This window comes from Juglans regia, chromosome 4, assembly GCF_001411555.2.
Source record: "Juglans regia cultivar Chandler chromosome 4, Walnut 2.0, whole genome shotgun sequence".
NCBI lineage: Eukaryota > Viridiplantae > Streptophyta > Magnoliopsida > Fagales > Juglandaceae > Juglans > Juglans regia.
This window is the reverse complement of record NC_049904.1, coordinates 29,355,626-29,373,365: the sequence shown is the minus strand read 5'-3', so window position 1 is coordinate 29,373,365 and position 17,740 is coordinate 29,355,626. Positions and strand designations below refer to the sequence as shown.

Below are 17,740 nucleotides of genomic sequence, written 5' to 3'. Positions count from 1 at the left end.
CTAAAAAGCTGTAAGATCATATGAAGATCAAGACTTGCCATGAAGAAGTCTGTAGTTCCATGTCATTAGAGTTTTTGTTCTTGTCTCTAATTTACGTGGTTTTTGTTAAGAGTACTTGGAGTCCTAGTTTATGCCGTAGTCCTTCTTTAGGTAGAAAATTGAGTCCTAGTTTATCTAGTAGCCCTTGTTACTTACAAGCTAATTGGCCTGCGCTAGTACCATCATGGTTTCTACTTTCTAGTGTCGCCCATCCCCTCATTTTCATGGTCTGTTTATATTCTTTTGACTACGTACCATTAATTCCCTTGGTATTAAGCCATATAGGAGGAATAAAATAACGATAAAAATACTTGAAAATTTAACTCTTTTTTTTTTTTTCTCTCTTGGATTTGGAATCGAAACATATATACTATTTGTAAATAACCAGAGATAATTGAATATATAGGTCATATTTTTTTAATTAATGACTTTGTTAACGTTATTTCGTAATTTGTTTGTTGGTCCATTGTCTCAAAAGAAATAATGAATATAGCACGTGAAGCATGCGAGTTCAGGAATTGCCTCCTAAGGACCATTTATGACACCTACATATTACAGCAAGTTATATGTCTAGATCCTGTTTAAAAACCCCCAAGCTATCTTCGGCTCTTTCTTATTAAAAGCCAATTTTGACTGGTCTAAAAGGTAATGAACATTAAAAATGGTCGACCAATCTCTTGGAATCAGCATCGCAGTTTCACGGTATGTGTGCCAATATATATATATATATAAAATCCAATATATGATAGGAAAAATGATATTTATAATTATAGATTATATAAATATGGTATATTATTTTTTAAAAAAAAATTATTATTAAAAAATTAATTTTTTTATATAAATTTTATATTTATTTATTTTTTAAATAAATATGGTATATTATTTTAAAAAAAAATTATTATTAAAAAATTAATTTTTTTATATAAATTTTATATTTATTTTTTTTAAATAAATATGTAGCACTTGTAAATATAATTTCTAAAAAAGAAGAGAGAGAGCTAGCTATACATGCAAGTTGGACGTTGTTTAAAAAACAAAAAGCCCTGCTACGTTTCCCTGTCATGCTAAAAAGTTCAAACCTAATAAGTAATATCTACTCTGATAGCGATATAATCCTGTAGTCTCCATAAAAAAAAAAAAGTCAAATCAATCTATTAAAGAATCGGTTTGAGTATTATTTGATTTGCATAAAAATGTAACGCATCTGACTGTTTCTATGCATTCCATAGTTTATACATGTATTAAAAATTAAGCATATTGGATTGGGGCTTCCAAGGGTGGCTAGCGCTGTCAATGAATGAGGAAAGGGTTTTGGCAAGATACCAATTACCCAACCCAAGGTTGACTAAAATACAATTAGCAGATTAATGTTATCTCGGTTGTTGCATAATTTTATCACTAATTAACATTATATTGATTAACAAGTTTTTCTTCTTATACATTAATTGGATGAGTTTGAGATCGAGCTAATTGCTTTTTGTAATAAGGGGCACTCATAATGGACATCCCTTTTCTTTTTCTTGGGAGTTATGAAGTGAATACCAAGCCACTTCATAAGCCTTGAAGGGGTTACATTTGGGGGGTTATCAAGCACAAACAAAAATCTCTCTTAAAAATAATTCTCTTTAGTCCCGACATTTAGGCTGTGAAATATGTGAGTGATTCTCTGACTTTTTACCATGTAGCACACTCTACCATTGACATGATGATTTTGAATGAACAACGACGATAGAAAATCTATGGAACAACTGCACTAGATTCAAGATATTTTTGACGAGGTAATATCGTTTTCATTGTATATTCTAATCTAGTATTTTTAACATTAGTATCAGAGCAATAAATTGATTGTTCCCGATTTAAATTTTTGTTCTATTATTTTTACCAAAATTCTTTTGAGATGTCTTGTGTATACTGGAATTTCCTTTATTCTTCCCGATTGCATGAGGCAGCAAGGTTCTGACCATATAGTAATGCTACATACAATCGTGGAGTGTGCAAGCGCCGTGTAGTCGCTTTGAAAAAGAGTGAGGTCTACTATTAAAAAATTAATTTCTTTTCATATAGATCTTATATTTATTCACTTTTTTCAAAACGATTGTACGACACTTGTACACTCACGACTGAAAGTATCATTTCTCCTCACCATAATACCTTGAGAGGCGGTTCTTGTAAAGTTGGCTGCCTGGTTACTGCCGAGCATCGTTAATGCAATCAGAGGATCATTGCTCTGAAAACGCTTGTAGCCACCGACGCAAAGCGGAATTCATGACCCTTTGAGGTGCTGCGCCTTGGTGCGGCTACCATATGCAACACAACGACCACCTTGGTGCGTCTTGCACCTGTCGGTGTTCTACACCTAGGTGCTACGTACACTGCAGCGCTGCAGAAGGTAAAGCATTGTTACCGAAGGTGAAGCGACGATACCGAGTGCTGCATCTTCACGATGCGTTACGGTGCAGCTAGGGTGTTGTGCGCAGTGCAACGCGCACCTTAGAGGGTGCGACGAACGGTGCAACGAGCAACCTCGACCAACACTAAGGAGTTGACGGGAAAAAGCTTCACGCTGCCACAAGGAGTAGCGTTGGCTAATGAGAGCATCGGTGAAGGCGTTGTGGCTCCACTTTCCAATGCCAAACAACCCGGTACACGAGGCTGCGGTGGTGCAGCGCTCACCGCCATACTGAAGACACAGTGCATTGCACTGTGTTCAAAATAGGGATGGACGCACCATGGAAAGCAGCACGCTATGCTACAAGCGGAGCTGTGCGCGCCTTGATAGACACTATCCTCTACTGCGTGCAGAGTAGCGCGCACTATGGTGGTGTTGCTGCGAGCAGAGTAGCACGACAACTCCACGACTTTCCAACACGCGGGTGCGGCGCTGACTGCCAGGAAAAGGCGGAGCTGAAGAGGAGCAGCACCATAAGCAGTTGTCTGTCGTGGAGGGCAGAGCCCCGTGTATTGGATGAGAGGGTGGCGGCGGCTGAATTTCTTTTCCTGGTATATGAACAGTAACCTATATGGGTGAAGAAGAAGGCACTGTGTGGGTTATTAGTGATGTATACGGCTTGGGATTGTTTTAAAATCACATTTAGGCCGGAAGCAATTTTTTATTTGAGAATTGCTACGTACAACCGGCGTGCGCAACCGATATGTAACCACTGACGTCATTTTTCATAAATTAAAAAAAAAATTGAGAAGTCGATTGAAACGCGAGAGGGAAGATCTGAGAAGCCGAAAAGCACCTGTGGTTCCTTCTTTCATTATCTATTGGAAGAAAAAAGTCGAATAAGCATCTGAGAAATTGATTGACAAACATACATAGAATCTAACCCACTCTTTGCGATCAATTCCTTGAAAGATAGGACTATTGATTCATCCTCACTCAAATAAAAATAGCTTGCTCCTTTGAGATTCATCTATCACCCATTAAAACCCAGGACTTGGATTGCTCTTGTTGTTGGACTTTGTGTCTTCCTAGTAGCATTTTTAAAGCACTAGAGAATTAGAAGAAACTAAAAAATCAAGATGGGGAGCTTTGCAGGAAGTGAAGATGTCTATCTTTCCCACTCAGACCTTTTAGTGTTTTTTAGAGCTCAATCGTCTACAGAATTTACTCAGAGGTCATCTTAAGTTCGATCAATATTTCACTCGTTGTTCTCTATATCTGTTTTGGTTCTTTTATTTTATTCTTCTCGTTATAAAGTTTAAACCTTTTTGTTTTGGTATCAAAATATAAAGAAATTCTAAACTCTATCAGGTTGTTTTTGGATTCGCAATGATGATTCAGGTGTTCATGATATTCATCGTATTGTACCTATATATGTGTACATATGCATCCATCGTCTTCTCGACAATCCTTATCTTTTGGAAATGATTTGTTTTTCTGCTTAGAATCTAACCCCATAGACTGAAAGTCGACAGGCACCCAGGACTGAAAGGAAGTCGACTGAAACATAAAAAGAGAAGAAAACACAGAGAGAAGAAACGAAATGGAGAGAGAAGGAGAAAGAAATTAAAAATTTTATTAAATGGGCGCCGGTTTCTCCAAGCGGTTGTACGTAGCAATTTTCTTTTTTATTTGGGTTGAAACGGTTTTGGGCAATTTTTAATCAGATTTGTTTTTGGGCAATAAAAGAAAGAGTAGTGCTACGTGTATTTATAATTTTACTTATATTTTTACTTACAAAACTCATTTTGTTAGTTTTCTTTTGAAATTCAAAATTTGAATTTTAAATTTCATGATTTTTCAGCATATCAATAATTGACATGTGGAGAAGCAAGTTTTTTATAAATTTTTCTTAAATACATTTAGAATTTTTCGAAAAGGCAGAGCTCATTTTTTTTTTTCAAAACTGGAAAAAGTCTCGAACTGGGCCGTGGGCTCAGCAGGCAAAGGCCTACTCTGTATTTGGGCACCTAAGAGGGTGCGGCCCATTGACTGTGGTCAAGCCAGTTTAAAAACATATTTTAGCTAAAGGTTTTGAACCTAAAAGCTCAACCATTGGGCTAGATCTTATTTTTAGTATCTATGCTGATTTTATTTATTTAAATTAGCATGTAATTGTGGCACATAATATTTATTTAAAATTATTTTTTGCATGTGATTATGGTTATTGAATACATATATGCCATGATATTATGAGATAATTTTGTCACATTTGTTAGGTATTTTATTTTACCTTATAAATTGTCTAGATTATTATTTTTTGTGAATAATAATTATTGGATGAAATGTGATGACTTTTTATACATATATTGTGATTACATGTAATTGTGTGCTTATTTTATCAATTGTATTTGTTAGGCTAAATTTAGAAATTAGTCTTTAAATTTTCTTTCAGAATGTGATAAAATAAAAGATTAAATATCCTAAGTTTGATTAGTTCATGCTTATGATTGGCTCAAAATGATTTATTTAATTTATGAAGAAATTGCTTTTGCGTGTGAATGACTAGGTAGATTGCTTATCCTAGGGGGAGTATAGTTGAGATCGATTTGAAATTAATTTCCTATACGATATAAATTTGTGCAAAATCTAAATTAGAAATTAATAATTAGCCATTGAGGCACAAGAGATGATTAAGACGCATAACAGATTTTTGATCTTGTGACATGTGTTAATTATTTTTGTTCTGACTTAGATTGACATGACAGATTTCTTAGATGTGTGTGTAATTAAATGTGCATAAGTTAGTAACTTTTAAATAATCGAGAATAAAGCCTAGAGATTGTATATGCGACTTAATTGTCGCATTAATCTCCTCCATTAGCAGTAGTTGGAAATGAATGAAAATTATTATTATAAGTGTCAGATAGTCTTAAACCATTATTATTGTATAAACCTCTCAAAATTCTAGAGTAAAATTAGAAGTACGCGTGGACCATGTACAATACAATTTTCATAGAAGTTGAAGAAATCAACTATCAGACAAAGTTAAACCACTAATTTGCCTCTAAAAATCTTATGGGTAATAACGAAAGTTGTGTGCTGTTTTTGTAACACAAAAATTAATTACTCCTATATTTGACGTTGAACATTATAATCTTAAAACAATTTAGATTAACTCACAAATAAGCACATACTTTCTAAAACTTGCTAGTATGTCTAGCAAGTAAGGACATTAAAATCAAAATGTGCACGAGTGTTGAGAATATTCTTGATTGTCACATTTATTTTAAAGGTTTATCAGTACACCTCTCTGTGGTATTATCACTGATAATCTTACTCAAATTTTCTTTCTCTCTAGCGAGAAGAAATAGGTTCTTGCAGATATATAAACTTAGGAGCACTCCCTGAGAGTAATGTAATACCAAGCACTTTAGAGGCTTGTATGGTAACTGCGGCAAAAGTCTGAATTATTATGTACAACTTTATTTGTTTTCGTAGATGAGATAAGATTGGTTGAGATAAAAATTGAAAGTTGAATAAAATATTGTTAAAATATATTTTTTAATATTATTTTTGTTTTGAGATTTGAAAATTTTGAATTGTTTATTTTATTTTGTGTGGAAATTTGAAAAATGTTATAATGATTAAATGAGATGAGATGAGATGAGAATGATTGTGAAAACAAATGAGGCTAATTAAGTCTAAAAATCTTGCTCGTAGTTGCACTGATGCAAGATAAATTTTAGGTTAAGACAAATTCTCACAAAGTTTTTTCTTCTCTCTCTTATAGTGGAATTGAGAATATGAAAAATATTGAGAAAGTGAGAAATAGGAATATCACTAGTTAGCTGCTAAAACATCATATACTGCATTTATTGCACAAGGAGATGTTTTTGGCACTTTTAACGTGATATTGGCGAAGTCTATACCTAATTTGATTTAAAACTCATTGCAAATAGTGGTGTTAGTGGGAATTCCTATAGGCTTAATTAGGAGCTGGATGATCACTCATTGATTCAGTGATATTATTTCTCGGGTAGAGATATGGTATACTAAAATGTCTCGTAGAGGCATAGGATGATGGGTATGAAGCTTGAGAAAGTGAATGTTTTCTTGCTAATGAGATCTCTCTCCTTTATTTAGAAGAGTCAAATACAAAAGATAAAAGATAATATGAACATTTTCTATGTTAAAGTTCCTATATATGCACACTAAGGGACATGAAATAATAAAAATATTATTTCATCATATAAATGTGATTTTAAATTTTCTTTAAGGAAAATATATTTTTCAGTTAAAGTATTTTTTCAAAATTTCAATCATATGAATTATATGATGAGAACAATTATCTCGCAGTTTAATGACTTGCTGAGAATAGAGTTATAAATTAATTATGGCGCAAAACAGTTGTTACATTACACTTGAGTTGATATATTATGGGGTTGCGACCTTAATTGTGACTTGTCGTCATTAGATCAAGTTCATTCGTCATTAAGAAATGCTGAGTGATTATTTCGTGGAGACATGAATTCTATTAAAAATCTAGAGGATCTAATCTTGATCATTTTTTGATTGAGTCAATAAAATTATTCGTATTTTCGACAAGGCCGGGGTATTATGAATTTTTGTAACACTTGTTTTTTTGGAAAGAACGTTTCATTCCACATTACCTTAGCCTTAAATATCCTTAATATTTTCAAAACATTTTATAAAATTTTGCCGAAAATAGTGGGAGTAACAACTAGTGTGAGTATAACGTTGAGTGATGGTATACTACTGGTGAAAGTGACTCTCAAAATTCATAGAATAATAAGATCCTCATAAATATTGTGGAATCTATATATCAAAATTATTTCATCATTTAGAGTCAAGAAGATAATATTTGTAATATGCATCCGCTAAAGGTACTGAATTCATATAGTAGAAATCTCAACATAGAATCTTAAATTCACTTCACTTATATGATCTAACTTGGGGTTATTGATCTAATTGACAAAGAAAAAGTGGAGTTGATAGAGATATAAATCCATCTCTTGACACTAGTTAAGTTGCCTTTAGATAATCAATGATCGTACATTTATTAGAACATTTTGTAAGTTGCCTTTAGATAATAACCAATGATCGCACATTTATTGGAACCTTTTGCGAGTTGACTTTAGATAACCAATGATCGCAGATTGACAAAGGAAAAGTTGAGTTGCCTTTTGTGATATTTAGGTGTGAAGTACTTTGAGCGTTTGATTGTTGCTTGTACTATTTTAGTACAGAAAGCAAATGAATGTTGTTGGTATTGTTTTCTTGCGGCTTAAACCAGCCATCTATTCAAAGATATTCAATATAACTCGTCGTTTTTATTAACGACCTATTGAATTAAAGATTTGGTGTTTCTATTATAGTTTGCTCATGGGTGTTAGAGGTTAAGATTTTGTTAAGGGGTAAATATGTCTTACTTAATAAAGTGAGTTTGTGATGCGATTTAGACAAGTCATTAAAAGTAATGGCAAGATTGTTGTGATTGTCTTTGGGGGGAAAGACTCTAATTGCTTTACCCTTAATAAAAAAAATAAAGGTTGGTATCTCACAAGCTATTGTTAAGTACAAGATATTCATATGGAACTCTGAAATTGCAAATTGAGTTTGTTGAATGATATTTATGGTCACCTTGTAGATTCTTAAAAGTCGTAATTGGACTTTTTGACTAAAATTTAAGGTTTATATTGTGATTTGACTTTAAATGAGATTCGCGATGAGTTAACACTAACTTCATGGTTGTGCAAATGATTTTTATATATAAAAGTATAGTCTCTTGATAAGTGCATGTTTTGAAAAGTTACTACACATGGAAATGCACATAAGGAGAAATGGTCCTAAAACATCACTTAAGAGTTGTGATTTGATTATTTTTAGTTGACCATGTGATTTCTCTCCCTCATGGTATTGCTTGTCGTGTATATAATACTGATGTATTCTATAATCATGTGGCGGACCAGAAACATTTTTAGTAAGCACACACATTCACTATAAATTTGGGAGTTATGGTGAAAAAGATATATCGACAGGTATAGATCTACTCATTCACACGAGCGATTGCTTTTGGCGTTACAAAAGGGCAGCGAGTAAAGATGAGACAATGTGTCACTTAGTACTTATCCAGAGATGGATAAATTGTAAGACATAAAAGACATGTTGCCTTAGTGAGAGCTAAAATGAGGTCCATCATATTTAAAAAGATCGTGCATGGTTACCTACAATCCATGTAGCCTGTGGTTTAGCTAGATTCAAGATTATCTTTGACGCTTCATATAACGAGCAAATGGAGGGACTTAGGTTAGGCACCGAGATAGCGACTAGACTAAGATTTGTATGGTGTATTCAGATTATATATACGCTCTTTCTTTGGAAAGAGAACTCCATTGTAGCATGTATTTTATACTACATGTCTTTTTGAGACAAACAATAGAGGTTAGCAAAAGGATCCTTTTTTTCTCACTGTGTGAGTCCTATATGTCATAATTGATGATCTTAAATTTATTTATACCCTTAGGAGACATTTGACTATGTCACGAGGTTGATGTTTAGTGTTTGCTACTTTGACATGTTATCTATAACCATGAATAATGCGGTCTAAAGAGACATTGCTGGGAAAACGACTGGACTGAAACTGAATAACATGTGGGCAAATGGAAGACTATTTGGTAATACATCGATAATAGTGTGTACTTATTGCCGGTAAGTTATGTTGCTTCTTGAGAGTTGTGATATAGTTGTGAGTGTATCATATTTTTGGAGATTAAGCGTTGCTCTGAGTCATTCAGACCAGGGTTTTGAATTTCGTACCGTACCAGCTGGTACGGCCAAAATATTTTGTTTCTGTGGCGTAGCCAGTATAGAGAAGGGTATAGTTTCGTAGCGGTCAGAATTTCAGTCATTTCGGCCTTTACCGGCCGATATTTTGACCTTTACGTTTTTTTTTTCATTTCTTCAAACTACAAGCTCATTTTTTGACCCCCAATTCAGACTAGACTATTTATAATTTATATATATATATTTATATATAATTTATTCATATATAGACTATTATTTTAAAATATAATTTATATATATTATATATAATTTATTTATATATAGACTATTCCGAAACGATATCGGTATCGAAATATCTCATTTCAATGCCTCGACCGAAACGATCAATCGGTACGGTATTCAAAACATTGATTCAGACTCAAGAGGGATTAGAGATGCTTAGTTTGATGTGACCAAATGAATCGGGGCATAACGAGACACTTTTAGGAATGTTGCTATGCTCGTCTTCTCATAGAGAGATTTGGTATGGTGCTCCCATTTTTTCTTTTACATGTGTGCTCGGTTGTCGTATAGCCTATTTGCCAGTATGAATAAAATTGAAAACATATTGAGAGATGCAGACTTGGAATTTTGCCCACTATGTGCGAGTGGGAGATGTAACAAAGGGGTATCCATAGTGGGCACCTCTTCCCTTTCTCTTGGGGGTTATGAAGTGGCTATCAAGCCATTTCATGAGTCTTGATGATTGGCCCTTAATGGCCAGCTGAGGGTTACACGATGGGTTATTTATATAGCCTCTCCCCCATTTGGATGAGGCACTTATAGCATAAACAGAAATCTCTCTCTAAAAAGGAGTTCTCTTTGGTAAGTGAGAGTACCTCAAGTACTCTCACTACTATTTTTTACTTTATTATTACTTTTTACCTACTTTTCTACTATTCATTACTTTTCACATACTTTTTACTACTATTCAATATTTTATTATTACTTTTTCATTACTTTTTCACTACTATTCACAAACATTCACAACACTTCTCAACACTTCTCACTACCCAAACGTATCCTAAAACATGTGATTAGTGATGCTCTGACTTTCTACCACGTATCATACTTCACCATTGATGGGATGATTTCGGATGAACAACAACGATGAAGAATTCATGGAACAAGTGTACTAGATTCAAGATATTTTCGACAGGGTAATATCGTTTCTACTGTATATTCTGATCTAGTATTTCTAATACTTTTGTACAAGATCTTTGTCTTGAGTTGAGTCATTGCAAGTATACATACTTCGACACAATCTTCTTCGCATTGAAATATGCAATTGAGTAATTATTTGTGCAAGTCTAGAACAAGCAAGTGAGATTGATCTTCTTCTTCTTCTTTTTTGTACGATGGGTTTCATTCTTCAAATGGCTTGGACGGGGCTTTATATCCCATAAATTTGTATCTAGCATACTCTACGTAGTTTACCCCTAAATGTTTGTATTATGTCAGTCATTAAGGGTACGTTTGGGTAGTGAGAAGTGTTGAGAATGTTTGTGAATAGTTATGAGTAGAGATTGGAGTGAGTTTGTGGGTCCCATTGAGAGTATTTTGAGTTGTTTGGATGTGTGAAGTATGTTGAGTTGTTAACTTTTGAGTAGGTAGTTGAAAAATATGTGGGTCCCATAAATATTATAGTGATTTTATTTTTAGTAATAAATATTATAGTGATTTTATTATAGTAATTTTTTAATATTAATAAATATTGTAGTGATTTTATTTTACTTTTATATATAATAATGATAAATATTATAATGATTTTATTTTTAATTTATATATAATAATGATAAATATTATAATGATTTTATTTATATATATATATATATAATAGTGATAAATATTATAGTAATGTTATTTTTTATTTATATATTATAGTGATTTTATTTTTAATTTATATATAATAGTGATAAATATTTTTTATTTATATATTATAGTGATTTTTTATTTATTTATATATTATAATACTTTTTTTTATATTTAATAGTGATAAATATTATAGTGATTTTATTTTTTATTTATATATAAGTTGTTTGGCATGTGAAATATTTTTAAAAGTACGAGAATACTTGAAAAGTGCTGAGAATACTTTAGTACCCAAACACACCCTAAGAGTACTACTTGAAATAGGTTTTTCGATTCTAATTGCTCGTTATTTTTGTTCATGTTAATTAAGATGGTTATTTGAATTTGTCTTGCAACCAACTCCATCTGCTCTTTGTTTTCCGCCCAACCAATATTAGGTCAGATAGAGTTGACATGATCCTCTGCCTCTTAATTTCTAGGAAGGAGGCATGCACGTACGTTGATAACGACAGACAAATAGAATTACTTGCTTCCTTCGTTATTATCTCTGTAATGTACTTTGTCTATGTACGTACGTACACTATAGTAAGTTGGCTTTAAAAATGATAAATGTTTTTTTTTCACTAATGCTTGTCAATACATAAATTAATTGCAATTAATAGTGCTTTAACTCATCATGTAAGCAGCTTGGACTTCTAGATCATCGATATTGAAAACACATTAACACAATAACACACCCACCATATATATATAAGCTGATCTCGAGATAAAGATCGATGCTGTAAATTTTTTTAATCTGTCTATTTTTTTAAAATTATAAAAAAATAATTTTTTGAGTAGAAAATTACAGAGAATCTCTCTGTTCAGGTTACCGTACTTTGTCAACTACCATGAAAATTCCCTCGTTTTGTAGGTATTATCAATGATTAATAAGATTAATAGAGCGTCGTTAGGTCATCCCGGCCAGCTTGGCTGCAGATCACTATTCATGCCTTAATTGATTAGCAAAGTCAATCGTTGATTTTTTATTTTTTGTTTTTTTCAAAAACCTGTTTGCAAGGATCGATGGCATCGCTCCATGTTATAATTAAATTTGTTAGCGTCTATTTTTAAACGTGGTAGGATTCGATGCTTACTTGTAGACCTAATTATCTTATGTATGTACGTTTGAGTCTTGACCTATATTGTGTGGATGATTTAGCTAGGCTGTGTTTGGTTATTACTATTTGTTACCTGTAACAAATAGTAATACAAATTATTTGCGGCGATTAATTGCACATTTCCAATGACATTTTTTGTTGCTTTTAATGTTTTTCGGTGATTTAGCAGAAAATTGAGACCACCATTTTCAACACTTTTTAGTTCTTTTTGGGGTGGCATTTAATCGCCGGAAAAAGTGTTTTTCTCAATGAGTTTTTAGAATCGTTAAAATTGATAAAAAATGATTTTAAGATTTCGTCGAACTTGCAGCAATTAAAAATTGCCGAAATTGATCAATTGTAACGATTTTGTAAGGTATTTACAACGATTTTCAAAGTTGGAAAATATCTAATTTCTTATTGTGACAATTCAGTACTGCTATTCATAATTTTTTTATTATTATTCAAAAATCAGCTGAGATAACTCAAAATATCCAAACGTAACAGCTAGCCTAGCGGAAGTGATGAGATTGAAACTCTGTCAAGACAAAAAAAAAAAAAAAACAATGACCTTATAACCATTTATGAATTAATAATGCTATCTGAGATTCTGAAGATCATAATGACCAACCGGATGGCCTGTGAGTCTGTGACCACGATGAATTAAATTTGTCAGTGATATTGACGATGGACATGAACGAAAATGATGATGATAACAAAGATGACGATGAAGTTTCGTATTTAAAAATATATGCAATTTTTTATTCCATTAAATTTGACCATTAGAATCGAGTATTCGATAAATGTTTTTATTTTTATTTTTTTTTGTGAAAGTATCTTTCTAGCTAGCTGGCCTCTATTCCAGCGTATTATAAGCAGAACACTTGCTATGCACTTTCCAAAGAGTCTCCACGAAAGTTTTGTGGCCTCGAAGCCAAGTTGGAGAAAAGAATAAAAAAGATAAAAAAAATCATGTGGGCACTGCCCGCCCAGTAAAATATTCCTTCTTATCCTTCTTTCCTCACAAGGATTAGGGAAAGATGCGTTCTTCTGCAATCTATATATTGACTGCAATCTCATGTATTTCTCTTCATCTTCAGAGTCTCATATAGTTCAGGAACTAATTAGCTAGGCCTAGCGCGCGCGCGCTTTCTGAACTCTCAACATCATGTCGGTGAGATCAATTTTCTCTTAATTAGTCTGATCTTTTCTTTTCAGTGGTTGGTCTAGCACTTTTTCTGTGTATAATGCGATGTCTTTTTGTATATTTTTGTCCATCACAAGTGATATTATATCTAAACTTTTCATGCACGTAAAAATCTCAGTACTGTACGTCTTCATCAGATAATCATGCAGCATGGTAACACTTTGGTTTCGCTAAGTATTAAACCTACATATGCAGCTGCAACCTAGGCATGCATGCATCATGTCAATTAAGCTTTAAATTAGATCCTTACATTAATATTATAAAATCTAAGTCATGAGCCGAGATTCCTTTCTCGATCGTCCATGCATTGTTATATTCTTGCTGCAGCCTGCAGGATGATGATCAGTGGGGATTTTCCCATATTCATCCCGGCAGAAATTAAAAATATATAAACGCATGCAAGTATATATATAAGCTGTTATATTTATATAAATGAAAATATACAACACTTAATTTTGAGCAATAAATTGAGCGAGATATGTTGGCTGGGTGAGGGTCGGCTAGAGTACCGATGGGGAGACTTTTCGCAGTTCTTGTGCGCCAACCCTGCACACAATGGAAGAAACCGATCTCGTCCTCCCCACTATGTTATGGGGAATGTTCCGCCAAAAAAAGCCTTTCAATCGAATAAAACTAGTTTTTTACCGGCCAAATCGGTTAAACTCCCATGGAATATTCACAAGTATATACAAAAAGCAAGGGCAAGTATATAATATATGTCCATAACAACATATAACAAATATATATATTGATTTCCTTCCGTGGTAGCCAAAACTCAATTTTGGTTAGCGTCCCTCATCATGAAAAAGACGACTAGTTCTTCCCCAGCAATATAAGTGGTCCCTCGATCTGAAAGTTGCACGCATCTAATTAACTAAGCTTCGTTAAGTTTCTGGTTATGATCGATGGTTGGGTTCTGCATGCATGCCTCCTGCGTTTATACGAGGCCCACACATTTGCTGTAAAGTTCTTTAGCTAAATGACATGGTTTTCTTTTTCTCAGATAGTGGAGATGATAGTTCACATGGACTGTGCCGGTTGCGAGAGCAAGATAAAGAAAGCTCTCCGGAAACTTGATGGTAGTTGCAATATTATCCGACCCCCTCTTTTTTCAATTGATCTCTCTTTGTCTTGATATTAGATACAATCCTAGGATGAACACTTCTTTTAAAGAAATTGAGTTAATTCATTATTAGAAAATAATATTTTTATGTGAATTTTAAATTTATTTTTTCTTTTGAGTTCACGTAGCAAGCAGTAAACTTTTCTTATATATACTAATTTCTTTGTCGAAAAGTCAGAATGCTAATTACACGCCGGTCTATTTAATATTAATTGTTCGCAGCTTACGTACATATCATGTGAGAATAATATACCCGGCATATATATATATATATATATATATATAGCACCTTTTTCTTGGTAGAAAAATAATTAATATCATATATATCTACTACAAATTTTATATATGATCATGATACTAATAATTAAGTGTAACATTTAGTCCAAATATAAGGGATATATATGTGTTATGAAATTGACATTAAACTAATACAAAACCAATGGATGAAGATGAAGATGAAGATCTTTATTCAAGAACGAAGCTAGAAGTATATATATAAATATTCAATCTTATTTGGGCCCCTCGTCCCTGATTCCACTCCTTATCCTGGTATTGAACCTAGTTAATTTTGGGGTAGAAAATGGCATTCTCAATCCTCGATGAACTTCTTTATAAAATCCTCGAATATCCCCCTAGTCAGGGTTTATATAACATCGACTATGACTCCACATGAAGTAGGGCAAGGCGCTACTGCCAATTCGAACTTTCAATGCCATGAGTAACAGTACATTAATCTTCCTTATTTATCTTCAATATTTCTAATCTTAACAAATTAATAAATGATCATGTGTATATATTGCAGGAGTAAATGAAGTTGATATAGACTTGACCATGCAAAAAGTGACGGTAATGGGATGGGTAGAGCAAGAGAAAGTCTTAAAGACAGTGAGAAAGATGGGGCGGAGAGCCGATCTATGGCCATATCCTCAAGACCCAGAATACTACAACATTATGCGCCAGTATAATTACCATCATCAGCATCATGATCTTCATGACCAGAATCAATCACTGACCTATTATGTATCTTTGCCTGACTCTTCCTACAATGACTATATACATGGCCATAGTAGTACTACCGCTCAATTAGGCTATGGTTCTTACGATGATCAGCAGCCACCGTATTCAACTATATATCGTGAACAGAATGATTGGCAGGCCACCGCCATATTCAATGATGAAAACCCTCATGCTTGTTCTATAATGTGATGCCATGCATGGCATATATTCTCATGGGTTTTCAATGCTTTTGAGGGAATTAAGAAAGAGTATTGCCAAATATTCAATCCTGTCTTGCGTATGTAATTGGGATGCATGGGTTTTATTGCTTGCAATGTTTAAATTACTTTCTTTCCTTTGGGAATTGGTAGTACATGTAAAAAGAGTTCAATGTAAAACAGTGATGACCGGTGTACATTCTTGTTCTCAAGTGAATCTCTCTTGCGAGGCTTTATACGTCAGATAAATTGTGATGAGAAAATTAAAGTACGGAAATAAAAGGAAAGAAAATATCAGCAGTTATAAGAGCATTCACATTCAGTGCCCTAAAGTACTGTTATTTCTAAAATTTGAAGAAAAAATTTGGTGGAAGCTGAAAAGGTCCCTCCCATCCCATTCCCTAAATTAGGGATTTCATTTAGGGGAGCTACAGTGGTTCTCCACTATATATCCCCAATCGCCCATCCCCTTTATTTCCTATTGTTGGTCCCACATGTTCCTCTCTCACCACTCTCGATTGCCCTCATTTGTGGAGGCCCTATCTCGCACCATTTGCCACCATTGACGGTGGCTTCTTTTCATCAGTCTGAATATATATATATATATATATATATGTAAGTTATCTCTTCTCTCTCGCATATTCCCTCTTCTTCTCTCCATGGCTGGACTCTGTCCTCTCTCGCACAAATCGGAGACACTGAGCCTCTCTCCCATTGCTAAATCAGATACATTTTCGAGTTTAAGCATTACTGTATTTGTCACTTTGGCCACTGAATTAGTGCTCTAGATTTAAATTAGTGCTATAGGGTTTGAATATTCATGGATCTGTGACCCATATTCACGGCAACTTTCATGCATGTATCTGCCATGGTTTTCATATGTATTACCTTTTTGACTTATTGGTTGAATGTATCTCGATCTGCTTGGCCACTGAAATTCAAGAACCCAGCATTTTATTTGGTCCACTTTCATATTATTGTTACACTTATTTATGATATTTATGCATTATGTTCCCTTCATCTCAAATGGGTGGTTAATTATTTGATTTTTTGCTTGAATTGGAAGTTTGACAGAGTGAAGATCATGTACCAATCGTTTGAGAAAATGTCCTTTCAGTGTGAGTATTGTTGGCAGCTGTTGAAGGACCAACTGAAATGGATTCAGCATTACACAAAGGACGTGATGAAGCGAAGGTCGACATTGTCCCTAACATATTTGGGTACCTCAACATTTGCACCTGATTCACTTATGGATTCAGTTGGTAGTACATAGGGAATGTTGTGAATAATGATGTCATTGAGATGGATAGGCTAATGAGAAGAAAATCTGATAAAGGAAAACGTAATGCCCAAGACAGGCCATCAGATGAGCTTGTGGAGCTGAACAAACGTAAGTATACTCTCCTGGAGGAGTCACGTGCTAAGGAGAAAGAATTTTTTGACTCAAGGCAGAGAAGATGGCATATGATTGAGAAATGGAGGGAAATAAAATTAGACAAGAGGACGAGAGACTGAGGTTGGAGGCGGAGAAACTGGAAATCACCCAATGGAAGAGAGAAGAGCGAATAATGACCATCGATGTGAGTACGTTGCCTAGAGTTCAACGACTATATTTCTAGCAACTTCAAAGGGAGATCTTGGCGAGACGCAATGCATCAGAAAATTAATTTTAATTTTTTTTGTAACATTTTTTATTCAGTATTTGGACATTTGTATAACTTGCTTGGCACATTAGTATAACTTGCTTGAGTGTTAAGACTGATGTTGAGGGTTATTGTTAAATATTTGGTACGTTTGTTATATTTTATAATTTGTACATTAGCAAGTATTTATTAAGACATCTTAAAAATGTGGTCGTTGAATTTGAGTCTAACATAGATAGATGTTGCTTGATTACTTTCGACATTACAAATGTTTAAACTATTATAAATAATAAACATATTACAATAATAATCAGTATGTTTTTGAAGA

The 17,740-nt window shown here is 33.6% G+C and overlaps 1 protein-coding gene across 1 annotated transcript; it reads left to right on the top strand.

The window, feature by feature from the left end:
• The first annotated feature begins 13,328 nt into the window (after positions 1–13,328).
• On the top strand, positions 13,329–16,056 carry LOC108998373 (heavy metal-associated isoprenylated plant protein 28-like). The gene is made up of 3 exons (XM_018974918.2): positions 13,329–13,399; positions 14,436–14,511; positions 15,358–16,056. The coding sequence occupies exons 1-3, from the start codon at positions 13,394–13,396 to the stop codon at positions 15,759–15,761; spliced, it is 486 nt and encodes a 161-aa protein (XP_018830463.2). The 5' UTR covers positions 13,329–13,393; the 3' UTR covers positions 15,762–16,056.
• The last annotated feature ends 1,684 nt before the right edge of the window (positions 16,057–17,740 follow it).

Bases quoted from the DNA above. Each gene is read 5' to 3' on its own strand.
- LOC108998373 (XM_018974918.2), top strand. The intron at 14,512-15,357 runs GTAGTTGCAATA...TATATATTGCAG, and splicing joins AGCTCTCCGGAAACTTGATG to GAGTAAATGAAGTTGATATA.